This window comes from Ipomoea triloba, chromosome 2, assembly GCF_003576645.1.
Source record: "Ipomoea triloba cultivar NCNSP0323 chromosome 2, ASM357664v1".
Taxonomy (NCBI): Eukaryota; Viridiplantae; Streptophyta; class Magnoliopsida; order Solanales; family Convolvulaceae; genus Ipomoea; species Ipomoea triloba.
Window position 1 is genome coordinate 20,386,057 of NC_044917.1, and position 19,947 is coordinate 20,406,003.

General features: G+C 33.8%; 2 protein-coding genes and 1 long non-coding RNA gene across 9 annotated transcripts; 2 read left to right on the plus strand and 1 right to left on the minus strand.

Moving 5' to 3' along the window:
- The first annotated feature begins 473 nt into the window (after window positions 1–473).
- LOC116011277 lies at window positions 474–1,580 on the plus strand. The gene is made up of 2 exons (XR_004096998.1): window positions 474–882; window positions 1,047–1,580. It is a non-coding gene; the product is annotated as an uncharacterized LOC116011277 (long non-coding RNA).
- A 983-nt stretch (window positions 1,581–2,563) lies between these two features.
- LOC116011017 (aldose 1-epimerase-like) lies at window positions 2,564–4,515 on the plus strand. Its single transcript, XM_031250512.1, has 5 exons — window positions 2,564–2,694; window positions 2,794–2,843; window positions 2,924–3,050; window positions 3,437–3,541; window positions 3,725–4,515. Exons 1-5 carry the CDS (start codon window positions 2,592–2,594, stop codon window positions 4,345–4,347), a joined length of 1,008 nt encoding a protein of 335 aa, XP_031106372.1. The 5' UTR covers window positions 2,564–2,591; the 3' UTR covers window positions 4,348–4,515.
- Window positions 4,516–5,303: 788 nt separating this feature from the next.
- LOC116011464 (vacuolar protein sorting-associated protein 26C) lies at window positions 5,304–9,058 on the minus strand. 7 transcript variants are annotated; one of them, XM_031251041.1, is made up of 12 exons: window positions 8,880–9,055; window positions 8,672–8,764; window positions 8,465–8,529; window positions 7,539–7,593; window positions 7,185–7,274; window positions 6,991–7,075; window positions 6,808–6,903; window positions 6,531–6,715; window positions 6,352–6,440; window positions 6,063–6,162; window positions 5,921–5,979; window positions 5,304–5,654 (listed from the first exon to the last, which is right to left on the minus strand). In XM_031251041.1, exons 1-11 carry the CDS (start codon window positions 8,928–8,930, stop codon window positions 5,935–5,937), a joined length of 954 nt encoding a protein of 317 aa, XP_031106901.1. In that variant the 5' UTR covers window positions 8,931–9,055; the 3' UTR covers window positions 5,304–5,654; window positions 5,921–5,934. The 7 variants fall into 7 exon arrangements, 5 of the variants coding, with proteins under 5 accessions (XP_031106901.1, XP_031106899.1, XP_031106900.1 ...); XM_031251039.1 differs by having other exon boundaries at window positions 5,304–5,822; XM_031251040.1 differs by having other exon boundaries at window positions 5,886–5,979.
- Window positions 9,059–19,947: the final 10,889 nt, after the last annotated feature.

Consider the following 19,947-nt stretch of genomic DNA (forward strand, 5'->3'; position numbering starts at 1 on the left):
CCCCGAACTTGTTATTTTGGGGCAAATAGACCCTTTAACCTATTTGTGACCTATAATTGCAGGTCACCAAAAATTCTGGCCAACTCCGGCGATCGTCCGGCGAAGTTCCGGCAAACAACACAAAACCATCTGAGCTGTGGAAGTCTGATTTCAATGGGTGGTGTCTTTTTCTTCTTTTTTTTTTTTATCAACAAATTAAATTGTGTGGAGGACCATTTGCCGGAACTTCGCCGGACGATCGCCGGAGTTGGCCAGAATTTTTGGTGACCTGCAATTATAGGTCACAAATAGGTTAAAGGGTCTATTTGCCCCAAAATAACAAGTTCGGGGCCTAATTGAAGCTTTTTATTGTTCGAGGGCCTAATTGCGCAATTGATTATAGTTTGAGGGTCTATTTGACCCTTATCCCAAAATAAAATATATGAGATGGAGTCCATGTAAACTTTATTAATTAAAAAAAACACAATGAAGTCATAAAAGATTTTGTTCAGCAGCGACTCTCCTAATTCTGACTTTCTCTCTGGGCTGCCTCCCCCGGCTCCTATTTTGACGACTTCCCCGCATTTGGATACAAAGGTTTGTTTAGCAGCGAAACGGAAGATGAAGACAAAGACTACGATAGGGCCACTATTTTCTTTTCAATATCGTTCTCATTCTCATCCGACTCTTCGGAGACGTTTCGGCGGTGGAGGGCAAAGCGAATCAGGCGGCGGCGGAGGGCGGCGCGAAAGAGAAGAGGCGCGGAGGAGAACTGTTCTACTCTTAACCCACTGGAATGATGTTTGGTTGCAGCATGGGAGGCTTGCGTTCGATTGGCACTTCTCAGATAGTGTCGAACAAGGCCAATGAAGGCAGAACTCTCGTTGACATAATAAATACTCTGTAATATTCTTCTTTCCCGTTAAGATATTTACTATACTTGAACATTATTATCCTGAGCTGTGGAAGTCTGATTTCAATGGGTGGTGTCTTTTTCTTCTTTTTTTTTTTTATCAACAAATTAAATTGTGTGGAGGAGCTTAACATATTTCTTTTAAATTGTGGAGAGGCTGAATATAAGCTGTCATTCCTGAGTTGCCTCACCTTTGCCGCCGACATATTTGCTTTAAATTGTGGAGAGGCTGAATATAAGCTGTCATCCCTGAGCTGCCTCGCCCACCTTTGTCGCCGGTGTCTTTCAAAGTCATTACCAACACCACAATACTCGTCTCTGTCACCCTCTACGACCGCCTCTTTGTCTCTGCCGCAAGGAACCTCACCGGTTTCCCCTCTGGCATCACCGTGCTCCAGGCCGACCTCTTCCTCTCCACGTCACGATTAGAGATATGGAAGCGGAAGAACGTAGCAGATGGAGGTGAAAAAAGAAAAATACAAAAAATAAAAAATAAAAATCCATGTTAGCGTGAGATTACCGATAAAAGTTCTAGGAGAAAAAATAATAATGGTTTATGGATCTAAATATACCTTTTGAAAAATCAGTGTGCGGCATGAATAATTGGGAATGGTTCGTGGTGTTAAATGACGCTTTAGCCTTATTATTATTATTATTATTATTATTATTATTATTATTATTATTATTATTATTATTCCTAAATGACCAAATTCAAATTTTACTTTTGAAAATTTATATAACACGCTGTAAATAAACTCTAAAATTGCATAACGAAAGCAATAAAATAGATAAGGGAGTTTTGAGAAAACATATTTGATTGAGATTGATCTACTGATTGACGTTCTATGTTAAGAGTAGAAGAAGAATATACAATATAATCGAAAGAGATAGGTCAAACATCAATTTTGGGTTTAAAAAAAAGAGGGGTAATTTTGTCTCAAAGTTATTTTTTTCTTCATAAATCTATGAAAATGAAATTGAAGTATCAAAGAGGCATGAGATTCTAATTACATAAAAATGAGAGAATTTAAATTCTGCGAAATAACAATTCTCTCTCACTAAACGAAGGAATTTTCTGACTTTCAAAATTATGTGAAATTGGTTAAGAATAGAATTGTAATTCCTCGGCATGCTTTTGATATTTGAAAGAACAATACCATGCGGATTTCGAGAATAAAAATGGTACACTATAATTAGTTAGATGCTGAATCAAATACAATCAAAAGATATCATGATGTAATCAATTTCAAGAGACCATATCAAAGAGTATATTTGCTCAAGGAGTAATTCTAACATTTCCTATTTGAAATCCAAGTCCTATAGAAGATTATATTATATGGGTAAATTAAACAAAAGATAATAAAAAATTTTAGTAAGATGGTCTTTATTTTGATACTTTTATTTATTTATTTATTTTTAAGTAAATTATAATTTTTTTTAATCAAGTCAAACAACTATGAGATAGTTACTGTAAATTTTTTTTTTTTTAACATAAATCAAAGGTTAATATGCTCATAGACCTCAATTGAAGTCATATTAATTTCATTCATACGTTACATCTCTGTTTAGAGTCAATTCTTAAACTATTAATGACTACTAGTAAGTTACAACTTTCCTATAAAACCTATTTTATTCACTCCCACAGTAGTTTATACTACTAGAATTGGTGTATCTTGAGAATTTTCCAGATTCTAGAACAATGGCGGAAGCAAATATCTTTGAACTCAACAATGGCACAATCCAAGTTAAGGTTTCAAACTATGGCTGCACCATCACCTCCTTGTCTGTACCAGATAAAGATGGTATGCCGCCTTCATTTCTGTCATCCAAATCGTTACGCAATTCACTGATATAGACCCAATCTTTATCTGATATTTCTGTTGCGTGTGTGATTTTTGAAGGGAAATTGGATGATGTGGTTCTTGGATTCGACACGCTTGAACCCTACCAGGTGAGTTTTGTGACCCCATTTGATATTTTGTGTTTTCTTACGAGGAATGGGTGATGATGATGATGATGATATGAGTTCAGAAAGGGATGGCTCCATACTTTGGGTGCATTGTGGGGCGGGTGGCCAATCGGATCAAAGATGGGAAATTCACACTCAATGGAGTTGGATATTCTTTGCCATTAAACAGGCCCCCCAATAGTCTCCATGGTGAGTCTGTATCTGCAAAATTCTTCAGAATAGATTCTATTTCATTGCTATTTGATTCGATGAGATATTGGATAGTAGCTTGGTTTGAGTCAAGCAGGATCATTTCTGTAGTGTACGTTTGGGGAAGCCCGCAACCACTACCCGAAGTGCCCTCAGGTGAAGCCTGCATTGTGATCAGAGTTGACCGGCTCAAGCCAAGCCGGCCAATAGATAATTGAACTTGAAACATTGTGATTACCAATATATAGTCCAGGAGTTGAAATTGGAATCTTGTGTTTGTCAAACCAATGATCCTTTATTGGTTTATTATGTAGGATGATCTTCTACATTGAGTTCCAAAATCACATACGGAATATTGATTTATTTTGACTGTTTTTCTGTATAAGGTGGAATGAAGGGATATGACAAGGTTGTCTGGGAGGTTTCTGAATTTAAGGAGGGTGAAAATCCATCAATTACCTTCAAATATCATAGTCATGATGGGGAGGAAGGTACATATCACATCTTTGTAATGCAATCTTTATTTATTTATTTATGTTTTCATACTGCACTTTGCATCCAAACTAATCCCATCGGTCATGCAAACTACCAAAGACGTCATAGTATAGGTTAGAGAAGGAGTGAAAGAATAATTTTAGATGTTTAGAACTCATGATCGGAATCTCCTTGGGCAGGTTACCCTGGAGATCTTTCCATTACTGCAACATATAGTCTTACTGCTAAGACAACACTGAGGCTTGACATGGAAGCTGTTCCTGGAAACAAGGCAAGTCCAGTCAGTTTGGCTCAACATACTTATTGGAACCTCGCCGGCCACAATTCAGGGGACATTCTTGAACACACTGCTCAGTTGTTGGGTAATCACTATACCCCTGTGGATCAGAACACTATTCCTACTGGAGAGATAAAGGCTGTTAAAGACACTCCGTTTGATTTCACCACTGAAAAGAAGATTGGCCGCGATATCCAGCAGGTTGGTTTAGGATACGACCACAACTACGTACTTGACTGTGGAATCGAGAAATCTGGGTTGAAGCATGCGGTGAAGATCAAGGATCCCAAGAGCGCAAGGGTTCTTAACTTATGGACGAATGCCCCTGGCATGCAGTTCTACACCGCCAACTATCTGAATGGGGTTGTTGGAAAAGGTGGAGCTGTCTACAATAAGCATGCAGGGGTTTGCTTAGAGACTCAGGGCTTCCCAAATGCTGTCAACACACCAAATTTCCCATCCATTATTGTCCAGCCTGGTCACAAGTATCAACACACCATGGTGTATGAGTTCTCACTTCACTAAAAGCCTAAAAGCTGGTTGGTGATTTTTGTAGTGCTAAATTCTCCAATAAAGTTACTGCCTTTAGTGTAATTATGCACATTTTGCTTCAAACCCACTTTTTCTAATGACACATCTTTACACTCTAAATTATTGCTCTTTAATGATTACCTCATTTCGCTGTTTATGTTACATGTTATAGTCCTATACATCTAAAGTTGAGACCATTATTCAATTATAAATTGAAGGAATTAGACTTGTTGGATTGGGTACCACATTACAATCAATCTCGTCTTAATTTACTTTTTTTTTTTTTTTATAGTCATCTAGTAGAATTATGCCAGCTGCTTTTTGCTAACGCTGTGGGCATGATTGTTAGAGAAATAGGTTTTAGTGTTAGAAACCTGCTAGGGTTAGTTCTTTTCTTGTATAAATAGCTCTACACTATGATGAGAACGCACGGAGAATATATACAAAATACTAATTAAATTTTCTAGTTAGTTTATTGTTTAACAATTTTGTCTAATTTGTCTTTTTAGTTTGTTTTCCTCCTTCGGAGCATTATCTTAGGTAATAGAATTATTTCTAGAATGTAAAATCGTTATCTTAGGTAATTGAATTATTTCTAGAATGTAAAATTTTGAAAATGTAAGTTGCACGTGTTTATAAGGGTTAATTAACCAGGACAAACTTAAAATATTGAATGATAACCTAATTATTTTGAAATATTAGTTTTCGAGTAATATAACAATACTATACTTACGTTATCTAGTAATCTTGTAATACTTGAACCAATCGCCAGCTTAGTGCCAATATTTTTTTTGGGTGACTAAGAAAACTATAGCAACTGCGCAAGGTGTACATTAGGTATATCACGCATTATAACCTTAATTGACAAAAGGCTACAAGAAGAAGGTAATCAACTTAGGTTGTCCATAAATGACCAGCTCAAACCAAGTAGGATAATAAACCACTCCCGCTAAAATCAAACTTGAAAACTTGTGATTACCAAATAAACAATTTGACCAACTTGGCTAGAGTTGCTTCCTCCTTAGTGTCAATCGTCAGTCTATTACTAAGATCATATAAAGGAGCGAACTTTAACCAAATGCACAATGACAGACAATCAAGAATACAAGATTAGTAATAATGGTGCATTGCAAAAGATATCATGATGTGTTCTGGTGCCCATATGATGTTGATTAATAGCCAAACTTCATATGGCCTTCTATTTGTCTTCTGTTATCAGATGCGCTGAAAAGTTCAAGCAAATAAAAAAAAACATCTCCCTCCAATGACCTCTTTGTATTCAGAGCTTGATTATTATTGATCTGTACAAATTGGGTTGAGAGAGATTAACAAATTGTATGTATTTCCAACAAGATAAATGAGTCCCACAACCGGCACAGCATATCCTGTTGGATTCAGTTGACATGCCAAAACTGAATTAGCAGTCATTGCTTGTAAGAGAACTTCGTTTGCACGAGAAATACTCAGTTCTGCACAAACATGCACACAGACAAGTAAAGCAGAAGGCAAGACTTGATTAATCAACTTCTTGCCTGAATTCCTTATTGGCAAAGAGTTGAGCAACTACCTCCTTTTGTTGTCTCACTTTGTCCGTACCAATTCCAAAGGTATACTTTCCATTGCCGTCTAAGTTTCAAAAATATGACATTTCAGCTACATGCAGATAGAAAATATTGGTTATTGAAAAATATAAACCAAAAGATACTTACCCATGCTGTTGGGGTTTGGAAATCAGACTTGTGATGCAACTTGGATAGCTCCGACTGAAAAGTAATGACTATAGTCATTTTGAACTCTATTGAGAATGGTCTGCACAATGGAACAGTTAACCATAACATACCAAGTGTGAATTATAACCACATAAAGAAGATAGGTACTGCAATTACATTAGATAAGTCATACAACATAAGCTCTAGGGCACTATATTAGAAAATCAAAGCACTAGATAAGTGTAGGCACAATTTAAAAGCATAATACATAATTGTGCTATCAAAATACCCTGCAAAAGTGGTGGGGCACGTCAAAAGACGTGGAAGAATTATGTAAATGGGTAGAGTCAACTCTTTGCACACATCTCCATCTGCTATCTAGCAAAAAGAAGAAATTGACCAAGAGCAAAAGATGGAGTGGAATGTGTAACAATCCAAGCATAAGAAAACATACTAGTGACTTCATACCTGTATTGTCTGAATCAGAGAGGTTTCAGTCGCTATCTTTTCCCCAATCAGAATTGACTCTACCCTAAGCAAGTGAATGTCAATGGACTGAATGGGGACCGAAGATGCATCAACTGTCAGCTCACCAACAATAGGATCGGCTAACGAACACTGGGAACATACTTTACCAATTATCTTGAACTCACCTGTTCAGGGCAAGCAGCTTTATGCTTCAGTAGACAAATCTAAACATACTCTCAAGATGCAATACTCTATGAGGAAAATCTAAGAAGCAAACCTAATTTCAGATGAGAAAGTAATAGATGTCGTTGAGTGTCCTGAGTTATATAAAAGAAGACCATTTCAGGAGAAATAGGTTTCTCTGGTAGAGTATCTGTAGAAAAAATCACGGAAAAGGCTGACTCACTGTGTTCATTTGGAAGGAAAATACCAAAAAGACAGTCAAAACAATGTCCCCTACCTTTTTCACTTTCAATAATGAACTCCATTGTGGCAGACAAAGATTTTTGCAGATAACCTCTGATGATATCCACGGTTGCCAGATACTAAGACAACAGGTGCACCAAGAATGAGACAATTGTACTAAAGATGCTTCAAAAGTACAGTACGGTTAAAGCAAAAAACAGAGATTGATGGTTACAACAAAAACTAGACCTGGATGCTGAGGTTTCCTCCATGAAATGTTTCATAATATTTTTCAAACTGTTCTTCTCCTCTCTCTTTCAAGACCACAGAAAATGGGATCTAGAAGAAGAAAAAGGATAAGTGTGAATAAAAAATTTAAAAAAAAAAAAAAGAAAAAAAGTACAGTATATTGATACCAATCAAATTGGAGTTCTAGTTCATACACAATATCTCTTTTTATTCTTTTAACTTCACTATTCCTTGTGCACAGCCATCACATTTCATTCTTGAATTCTATTCTTTAAATGCATTCCATTAAAGGAATCAACCTTTTATGCAGAAATCATTATTTCTAGGAATGTGTTAATCCGAAACACAATATACCTCTGTTGTACCAGAACCAATCCTTCCAGGTTTCTGGACTTCCACACTTTTATTCCTGTGATGCATTGGCAAAACTTTGTATGTAGTACAGACAACAATTAAGACACAAGGAATTTAGAAGCACTCACCAGGGAAAATTGAAGAAACTTGCAATCTCATATGAATGAAAACACGTAAAAATATCAATATCATGAAGAACAGGCAAAATGGGAAAAACTATCATCCATGTGAAACCAAAGGCCACAAAACAAAGAAGGAAAGAAGCTTAATTTGTTTAGTTAGATCAAATGCCTAGTAAATTCATTGCATCATGTCCACATATTTTCCAAATAGCAAGACTCAGTAAATACATGTTAGCAAAACAGAAAATCAAAGCCTACCCTGAAAAACATGTCATCAACAGAATCCACTAAACAATAGTAATACCCTGTTCACTTAATATGAAAAAAATTTTGGGGAAAGGAAAATGTTTTACATGAAAAGTTTTTCCAGCATTTAGTTAGTATTGCTAGAAATCACATTACACTTGTTCAGTTGTTTGGTTAGGAATATTTCTGGGAAAAAATAATACTCCATAACAATAACAAGAAAAACAATACATCTATCTTTTGATTTGTAAAAGCTTTTTACCCTGCTAGTGTAAAAGTGAGGTTTCTAGGAAAACTTTCCAGTAAAGTGAATAACAAAAATCGTAAAACATTTTCTGTGCAAAATGTTCATCTTACATGAAGTGAACTCATTGTAATCTCACTAGAAAAAGCAGAAAAAATAAGGATATATTCGAAACTGACCAAGAAAGCACTTATTTGCACTTTTGTTTCTACTTCCAATTTTCATCACACTTCTAAACTTCACATCAAGTAATGCAATAAATCAAGTTCCCAATAAAAAACTGCAATTATTTAAAGTAGCAAAGGGGAACATACACAATGGGGATAGGCTTAATCACGCCGTAAAAGGACTCTACTATCCCAGCTGATCCTCCACGAACCTAAAAGCTCAAATTTAAAATTTTGATAATAAGCATAATTAAAAAAAAAAAAAAAAGTGCTCATAAATTATTTCCTGAAGCTGTGTAATTCTAAGTTATAACACAAATTTGTCAAAAAATTATTGAAAGTGGAAATTAGAACCTGCAAATTGACTGATCCACTGATTTTGAGCCGAATGCCCCGGTGAGATATGGACGAATCCAGATTAATTACGACCTTTCCCTCCAGAGGTTCCTGCAATGAACATAAATCGAGAAAAAATAAGTTTAAAAAATTATAAGCCAAAATCTATAGTCATATTTGGATACATATATTTGTGTGTGTAGAGAAAGAGAGAGAAAGCGAGTACGTTAGGGCGAAAGATACGATTTGATCGGAAAAATTTGATTTCTATTGACATGATTACGACGCCGGCGACTCCGTAGCTGAATCAAGTAGGCGGAGCTGACTGCAAGTCTTTAATCAAACTGGACCGGTAACTGTCAGGAATTCACGAACCCGGTTTCACTCCAACCCGTTTGGGCATCAAACTTATCGGATTTAATTAAGCTAGTTTTGGGCGAACTATACAATGCACCAGTCTTGATTTTACATTATGTATCCTAGATAGAAATGACATTTAAATTATATATTTACAATTAACCTTTATTATATATATATATAGAGTCATTTTCATTTTTGGTCCTATTGTTATTGGGCATTGTCAATTTTAGTCCACTTCATTAATTTTTATCACATTACGGCCAGTCTTATTTAGTTCTTGTCACTTTTAGTCCACCGTTAAAATTTTTGTCAAACAATCGTCCAAAATAGGGATATTTTGGTCTTTTCATGCTTTGATCATCTCCTTTACCCTTTGTAGTGATCTTCCTTACACATTTTCATCAAATGAAAAGATCCGGCGTAAGCCATGACTTTGTAATGTGGCTCACATGGCTTCCGCCAAACCTCTTCATTGGATGAAAATGTGTAAGAAAATTGAAAAACCACTGCAAAAGGTCAAGGAGATGACCAAAGCATGAAAAGACCAAACATACCCCTGTTTTGGACGATCATTTGACAAAAATTTTAACGGTGGACTAAAAGTGACAAGGACTAAATAAGACTGGCCGTAATGTGACAAAAATTAATGAAGTGAACTAAAATTGACAATGCCCCAATAACAGTAAGACCAAAAATAGAAATGACTCATATATATATATATATATATATATATATATATATATATATATATATATATATACACACACACACACACACACTTAATAGATTATTGTCACGATCTGGATCACCTTGCGATGTCGATTTGGTATTGAGATTGGTGACGTCATCAACAGAGAATAAACGCGTGGCTTATGATCTGGAAGAGAAGCTAAGCTGTTATTATTCCAACAATAGTCCTTTGACTATTGTGATTTTCCAAATTTAGTCATTGTCTTTTAATTTGGACGAAATAAACCCTCGACTATTAAAATTGTTCCACCATTGGTCTTTCTGTTAACTAAAAGTTAAATAGGCATCAGTGAAGGGCTAAAATGGTAATTTCATTTGCCAACTACGAAGCTGAGCAAGATCCATGTTTGGTCCTTATCAATCGCACACTAAATGATAAAAGAACACTGGACAGAACTAAAAGAAAACAAATAGAAAGACCAAATTAATGATTAGGAAAAGAAAACCAGTGATTCCAATATGTTTATATTCTTGTCTTTTGATTTTTGGCCAACAAGTGTTTGTTAAACAATGGGTGAAGGCTCATATAAGAGCCTGCAACTCCGACATCGCAAGTTTGAGGACTTGCAGAGGAAGAAAACGCCGCCGCCGCGGCCATGTCAGAGGTTTTTCTGTTCACCGAATAATCGAATCGTATTGCTTTCTAATTGCCCACAAGGAACAAAAGAGGAGATTTAGGGGAGAGGAGGAAAATAAATTCCGAACCAAACATGGGAAATCATCATTTTCCAACCTTAGCTTGGCTTAGACTTCTAGACCAAACAAACTTCATCTCTTTCACAGACTTTACTATAAACAACATACAAATCCAGACATCCAGTAAAAGCAGTCACTGCTTCTCAGTTTAGCACAAAAACTTTTGCCAAAAGCCCAAAAATACAAGCAAAAGGCATTCACAACAAAACCCAAATCGCAAATGAAGAAAAAAACCAAAAAAAAAAAAAAATAATAATAATAAAGAAAAGAGAGAATCATCATCACCCCCACCTCAACTGATACTGCAAAATCTTAATTTCCCTTATCTTCCTGTCATTTCCAGTCCACAACAACCCTAGCAGTTGTCTTCATTTCCATTCATTTGCAGCCAAACGAGAAAGAGAGAAAGAGAGACGCTGAATAGAGAGAGAGGAAGGTCGCCAGAAAGGGAGTCGGCCAAGCCGACGGCGGGAAGCAGAGCCATTCACCACCATTTTTCGAGACCCACCTCAACCCTCCGCCTTCTCTCTCAGCCAAACCACTGCCGTCGCCGATGCTAGTTCTGCCGGGAAACCAGCTACACTGTCACTGCTTTGCCTTGCTGCCGCCCACGACTACAAGTCACGTCGTCGACTGGAGTTTGAGGAGTAGCAATGTACTGATCATTTTCTCTTAGCAACGCCATGCCTTTACATATGCTATTGAACGGATTGTGCTCATTTGGATTTTGGATGGAATGATCTGAGGAGACAACCCAAACAATAAAAAGACAATTTTACCCCCAAAATTAACGCCTAAATAACACTGAGGTGACGGAAGGACCAATGGTGGAAAGATTTTAATAGTCGAGTGTCAAATTTGTCCAAATTAAAAGACGATGACCAAATTTGAAAAATCACAATAGTCAGAGGACTATTGCTGGAATTAACTCTTTTTGTTATTCTGTTTCCCTTTTAAGTTCCAAAAAATGCTTAGATAGGGGTATGAATGAAATGAATACAAAATGTTGATACTGAAATTTTATTAAATATATTTATTTTTGAATATTTAATATATTTGAATATATTTTGGGATAATATTGATATTATCTAATTTATTAATTAGATAATATGAAAAAAGTTTGAACTTATCAAAACTCTTTATCCTACAGTTATAAATAGGACCTCTCGTTTCTATGTATTCATCCTAGGAAAAATCATAGAATTAGCTTCAATAAAATGATCATAAATGTAAAAGCCCCTCCATGAAGATTATACCAAATGTTGCTCTAAACCCACATTGAAGATCAAGTCATTTGAATCCGGCGGCCCTTCAGAAGAACAAACATATAAGTTTTTCTTTGAAAATCAAGTCGCTAGAAATCCGGAGGCCCTTCAATGGAGCGTTCAAGACATCGATTGAAGAATCAGATGACCATATATCCCGAGCTTGTACCCACATACCCATATACCATATTGATACTTAATGTAACCAATTTTGAATTTCAAAAATATATTCAAAATTTTGTGTTTACATATCTTGGCACGCCTAGTGGGACAGCTTTGTCTCTCATCTCGTCATAGGCACTGATATGGGGCAAACCCCATATAAAATTTGAAATGGAAGAAGCTAAATGATACTCCTTGGTACGAGTTAAAACGACCAAATGTTCAAGGCTCCTTGGCACGAGTTAAAACGGCCTCATATCCATACTCCTTGGTACGAGTTAAAACGTCATAATGTTCAAGGCTCCTTGGCACGAGTTAAAACGGCCTCATATCCATACTCTTTGGCACGAGTTAAAACAGCCTCATATACATACTCCTTGGCACGAGTTGAAACAGCCTCATATTCATGCTCCTTGGCACGAGTCAAAACGGCCTTATATTTTTAACTGTAGTGTCGAGACTTCCTTGCACTACATACTTTCGGGTGGTATATGTTCTCAAGTGGCATACAAGCAAGTCTCGAGGGGGCATTTGTTGACACTGGAATTTTATTAAATATATTTATTTTTGAATATTTAGTATATTTGAATATATTTTGGGATAATATTGATATTATATAATTTATTAATTAGATAATATGAAAAGAGTTTGAATTTATCAATACTTTTTATCCTACAGCTATAAATAGGACCTCTCATTTCTATGTATTCATCCTAGGAAAAATCATAGAATTAGCTTCAATAAAATGATCCTAAATGTAAAAGCCCATCCATGAAGATTACGCCAAATGTTGCTCTAAACCCACATTGAAGATCAAGCCATTTGAATCCGGAGGCCCTTCAGAAGAACAAACATATAAGTTCTTCTTTGATGGCAGGGGAAGTGGCGACTAACGAGTGAGACACAACTAGCTTGATCTGTTGGATAGAAGATGCACAGGATGGTAGTAGCTTGACTCCGGTGCTTCTCTAGCGACGAGAGGACGATAGTATGAATTTGATGATAGACTTTTTTGGTGTTATTCTAATGTAATTCTTGATTAGTATATTATTATGCTATTTAAATTTAAATTTTTATTACATTTTATCTTAATTTATTGGACAATTTAGAAAAAAATTAAGATAGACATTTCGAATTCGAATATTCGAGTTGAATCGAATATATTCGAATAAATCAGTTGAATCGAATACGAATGGAATTTAGGATTCGAACATTAAACGTATTCAAATTCGAATACTCATCAAAATAATCGAATTTGAATCGAATAATAAGATATTTGACTTGACTCGATTCGATTCGTTTACCCCCCTAATACTAAGGCAAATGAAGAGGAAGTTTGGAAAGGCAAAACCATTGAGTGTCACTATGGAAAATGGTAAAAAATTAACATGTGATACAATGGGTAAGGATTTTCAGTGGGAGGTTCAAAATGAGAAGTTTACCAAAGACTTTAAGTTGCTAAGGTTGGAGGGGTGTAACATGGTCCTAAACCAGCAACACTAAGTCCTAATCTAAACTATTGCCATAATATTATGCCAATTACAAAGTGGGGTTTACATGGTAAACACTAACAATCTTCATAAATTCAATACATGCAAGTGATTAGGAAGATTAGGCCTTCTCCAATGTGATTAGGAAGATTAGGCCATCTCCAATGAACACGGCAAAGCACCATTTTGGAGGAAAATATAGCGTTCTGTAGCTCCAATGAACATGGCATAACACCATATTTTTGTCGCACCATGATGGCACTGCGCTGTTCATTTGCACCAAAATTTGGTGTGTTTGGTTTAGTTTTAATGTATTTGTATATTTTGTTAAATATTTAAACATAAATTTTATATTATTAAAAAAATTATATCATTTGAAAGATCTCATCAAGACGATTAAAACAAGACTAATATTGAATACGGAGTATAATTTTATTAAAAAAATTTACATAAAACATAATTAAAATTTAATTTATTAAATTACAACAATATGTTATATTAAAACAATAAAAGTATAAATATAAACTTTTAATTTATGAGAATATAAATTATTTTAGTGTAGGAATGAAATTTGGTGTAATGGGTTGAAGATGAAAAAATTGGGTATAAGAATATGATGGGAATATTCCTTTTGGTATAAAATGTTATGCAGAATTTGATGCTTTAGGTCGGAGATGATCTTACCACTTATCTTATCCTACTAGTTATCACATGCGCGTTGCGCGATTAAACAAATGCCCAATGCGTATTTTTAAATTAGTGTTCCTTAATTAGTTAAAGTAGTCATATATAATAATGAGAGAGAAAAAAATGCTAAATTAATAAAAATCAAAGAAATACTATAAACCACTTACATGGGAGTAAATGACGTGTCATTATTGTCACTTGTTTGGACACCGGTCCGACCATTTAAAATCCATGTGTAATTGTATTCGTGATCAAGTACTTTATAGTTTGTCCGGACAGGTTTGACAATGACATTTGAGATGATGTACCATTTGTTGGTTTGTAAAGTGATATCATACATTTCAATGTCATTATCAAACACTATTGATTGAACCGAGTTCCTTGCATTTAGATATAGCATTTATAATGATGTTGGTTCTGAATGAGAGAATCTTCATAATAATAATAATAATACTAATAATGAAAAAAATATAATAATAATAATAAAGGGAGAAAAATTTTTACTATTTACTTACTGTTTCATCCTTAAGTACGATGAACATATACTTTTTCTCAGGCGTTCCAATAGCCTTTTTTTGTTCATTTTTCTTAATGACATGAACTGTACAACTCCAGCCCACAATTTGTGTGTCAATATCAATTCACTTTACTGCATTTGTCATTACTAATATCCTTGTGTCATGAAAAATATATTTATAAAGGATGTTATGAAATAATATAATGGGAACCACAACATAAATTCAAAAATCATAGATTAGGGAGTTAGGAGTAACTAAAATGTGTAGATTATAGAGGAATATAATGAGAACCACAACATTACATACAAGGATACAAGTATAGATGAACAGATTATACAATAGATATATTTACATATTATATTGAAGTTATACTAATTAATGAGTATACCATCATTGATTTTTTTTAAATAAAATAAACTGTAATCATTATGAGTACAAATACAAATAATAGAATTAGCATGATAATATTTTGACAATCATACCTATAGAATGTCAAGTAGATGGTGTGTTGCAGAATATGTTAGGTTTAGTTTTGGGTGAATACCGGTGAGAAGGTGAGGAGTTTATATACTGTTGTTTTGGGTAGAAAAATGGTTTAGTTAGGAATCTATACAAAATTGTATTATAGAATCTTATTAAGACTTCAATATTCTAATTAAGTTAGGAATCTATACATAATTGTATTATAGAATATTGCCAATTTGTTTGAAAACTGCAATAAAGAAACAAATTTCCTAAAGAATTTGATGTTAAACTTCCGTTAAATATAACGGAAAAATTTGGTAAAATTATAAAAGATTAGGATATATTAGAAATTTAATTGGAGGTTTCACAATAAGAAAAATACAAAGTACAATATGTTATAGCAGACTATTACACCAACATTTTGTTAGTTCCAGTTAATGGTCTAACATTATTGACTCTTATTATAATTGTAGAATTTCATCCTTCATAGTTCAACTAGTAGTATGCAAATCGCCCGTTTTCCTCTTTTGGTTATAATAAGTTGCACACAACATGGGCTCTCAAGTCTCAATCTTCTAGCCATGTATTTGTCCAGAAGTTATGTTAAAAGCTTCGCCATTTGTCTATTAAAAGTTCAATTATATTATTGTTATGAATTAAACGGTTTATTTGACTCTTTTCTAAAATATTATTATTCTAAGTAAAAGATAATAAAATATCGTGACATATAAGTAAATTTAATAAGATTCTGCAGTACCAAAACTAAATAGTTTATATTATTCAAATAAAGAATATTTAGTACCAATTTTGTTTTCCGTCGCAATACCTTGATGGACTGAAATGACCTAAGCCCGCACTCAATCCTTGCTTGATTGAGTGTGCAATCACCACAGGGGAAACTACCGTAGCTCCTAAGCAAATTATGTCCAAAAGCTTCAAGAAAAAGTTTCAAAGCCCTTGGCGGATATACATACATTATAACTAGGTGTGTTTGGTTTGAACATGGTAATCGGAATAAAATACTTGATAATTGAAATGAGTTTTGATAAATGTATTTTGTATGTTTGGTAGTAATATGGTGAAATTAGAATGATTTATATTAATGTTTGGTCGACCTTATAATCATAATAAAGGTTTTAAAAATACAAAAAAAAAACATAAATAAAAATCAAGTCAATCGTTAAAAGTGACAATGAACTGGGTAGGCAATGCAATGAGGAAGTCGATGGAGTGAGGAGAGATGAGTGAGAAGATGATGAAATGAAGAAGGATAAAACCGAATTAATTGAACGATACTTGATTTATATTTGATAATTAATGAATTTTGTAATTATAACGATAATTAAATCATATGCATGTGTTTAAAAAGTTGTAAACCAAATAATGTATATGTATATGAGTTTTATTCACATTCCTTGTGCTTAATCCCATGAACCAAGCAACCTTAAGTTATTCATCACACGAATAGCTAATCCTTTTTTTTTTCTGTTTTTTTTTTTTTTTAATTTGGGTATTATGGGTCCAACTATTAAAATTGTGTACATAGTTGTTGAATCTCATTCAACAAAGCTATCCCTATGCATATTGTTGTTCCCCACCTGTCATATGATTTTTTTAATTTCTCTTTTCTTCTACTTTAAGACTATAGAAGTTTTATATTTTTTTTTATAAGAGAAACTTACATCCACTAATTAAAAGTGTGCATTGTGTAAATTCTATTCATGTATAATAGTCTACAAATAACATATGAGAGAAATTGCATTAGGAAGACCCTGTAAAATGTATAATAGGATAAAAAATAAAATAGGAGAATAACATTTTAATTTCTAAGTATTAAAGTAATAGTAAGCTTAGTTCGTGTGTTATAAGTAACACGACTTTTAGTTCTTGAATTATTAATTAGTATAAAGTGACACTTCCACTCCTATTAACGATTCTATTAAAATTTATTTTTCTTATGCCCAAATCTCATTTTTTTTGTGACAAGGGAAACCAATAGTCACTACTTGTGAGTGTGCGCTAAGTAAACTCTGCTTTGTGACCCTAGCTAGCAAAGGATCACAAAAAAGTACATCAAATCAGCCTAGGCTGCTATAGATGACCTACTCAAACCGATACCAATAGGCCGCTCTCATTTGGAGTCGAACATGAAATTTTGTGATTGCAAAACTAACAAGCTAATCAACTTGGTTGGGGTTGCCCAAATCACAATCTAACTCCACCGTTTAATGGCTAGAAACACAAAATATGGCTAGAAACACAAAATATAGATCATTGATATCTATTAAATTAATTAAAAAAAATTAATCCGTATAATGGATGTCAGTGGTAGTTTCGTTTCAATTGGTGGTCAATATAATGTTTGATATGAATATGATGAATAAACCGTTTAAAGTATTGCATTGATATTGATTTGACATTAAGAAAAGTCTAAAGTCTATACGATTAAAAATACAATCCATATTCCTCAAAAAAAAAAATACAATCCATATATATATAATGTGCACCATAGAGAGAAATATGAACTCATCCTAAGCGCTCATCTGAATAGGTTTAACAGATCAGACAAGGACGGAGGCACAATGGGGCTAGCTGTCTCCCTCCCCCACTCCCATCCCCTTTATATATATTGTATGTATAGACCTTTATATATACAAAGAATGTGTATAAATATTAAATGGACAAAAATTTAACTGAAGGATGAGTTAGTTTAGATGGTTAGATCTTTATTAGTATATGAATGGTCATGAATTTGAAACTTAGGGCATTGATTTCTACTAAATTCTAGTTTTTGGCCTTTTTAAATATTAGTAGTGAGATTATAATTGTGATTTAAGAGATTAATTTCTAATTTTAATTGGATTCTTTATATGTAATATTTGGTTTTCTTTTAAATATTAATATTAAGAGTTAATTTCATTTTTTGTCCTAGATTTATAAGTGTCAGTCTACTTTTAGTCATTTTTATTAGAACATTCACATTTTGCTCTTAGTATTATTGTGTCATGATCATTTTTAGTCCTTTATCAACAAAACAGTTTTAATGTCATTAAATGCAAAGTCATTTCGATCTTCAATTATGGATTTAAAAAAAATTAGAAAAATATAACGGGGTCAACACACTTTGTATAAACATAATGAAAATGCCTTTGTATTTAATGATATTTCAACGATTTTGTTGGCGGAGGATAAACATAGTTATGCCACAATAATACTAGGACCAAATGTGGATGTTCTAATAAAAAAGGACTAAATGTGGACTGACAGCTATAAATCTAGGATCAAAAGTGGAATTAACTCTTAATATTAATATTGTTGACTAGGGATTAAAAAAAATAAAAATTATAAGTGTGATGTATGAGAATCATTTCTAATTCTAATGAGATTCTTTATATGTAACATTGGGGTTTTCTTTTAAATATTAATATTGTTGACTAGAAATGAAAGAAAAAAAATACATTAAAACGCAATAAAAATTATTCTAATTCTAATTGGATTCTTTATATGTAAAATTGGGGTTTCTTTTAAATATTAATACTCAGATGAGTGAGTTATAATGTAATTCTATTTGAACTATGTTTTTGTTTTGAATAATTTTTATTGGGTTTTAATGTATTTTTAATTTTTTTCTTATCCCTGATCAACAATACTTATGCCTCGATCACTAAGTGTATCATTTTATTTTTATTTCGCCCCATTGAAGTAGATTTTTGGCTCTGTCTCTGGGATCAGAAACATAGTTTCTTAAAAAATGCGGTGACACGTTTGCAAATAATTGAACTTTAAACTTCAAATAAATTTTGTTAAAAGTGCAAGTAATAGTTTAATAGAGTACATCTAAGTGAAAGTAAAATGTGGTTAAGTGCGAGTAAAATGTATTAAAAGTGCAATAAATAATATACACCGTGCAACAATATTAAGTGCACCAAACGTTATCAGTAAGTGCAACAATGTTAAAGACGTTATCATTAAGTGCTCCAATATGAAAACGTAAATAACTTGCACTATTAAGTGTAAATGGTTGCACTTTTAAGTGATTTTACTTGCACACTGATACACTCTCATTTGTACCTATTTTACTTGTGTTTTTATTTAGGTTTTATAATTAATTGTGTATTAAAATGTTATCTCCAATGCTTTTTCCTTGTTATTTTATTTAAAGTGGTATAATGCTTGGTTTGAGTGTCTTTGGTGTGTTTAGTGCTGCATTATAACCACTTGGGAGCAAAAAGGCAATGCAAAGGAATCAAAAGTGTTGAGAAGTCAAAATGGGACCGAAAGTACTGTTCACCGCAGATTCTCGACGCGTCGAGAATATCTCTCGACGCGTCGAGACCTTCCAGAGAGCAATAAAAATTTCGCCATTTTATTCTCGACGCGTCGAGAAACATTCTCGACGCGTCGAGAATCCTGCCCAGGACACTATTCATCCCAGAACAAAATTCCAGATTTGTCCCTGTTTTGGATCCCACTATTTAAGGCTTCATTTCTCCCCAAACCCTACGGGTTGGCTGCTGGTTTTTGTCAGAAAAAGGGGAAAGAGAACAAGGAAAAGAAGCTTCATCATCTCCAAAAGCCAAAGAAGAAATCATCACAACTTTTGGAAAGGAGATCAAAGAAAAGAGCTTGGAGGCATCATTTGGGAGAATATCTTCCTTTCTCTTTTCTATTTTGAACTTTATTGAATAATTGTTGGATCTATTTTAGCCATGTTAGGCTAAACTTCCTTTTGGGATTTTTGGGTATAAAAGTGTTTATGAACCTATGTGCCTAGTTCTTATTTTGTTTTAATGAAATATCTATTTGGGTTTATTGCTTGTGTTGCAATTGTGATTTATGTTATTGATACTTGTAATTAGATGCATATGATTGCTTGTACCCTTGCTAGATTTGTCTATGAA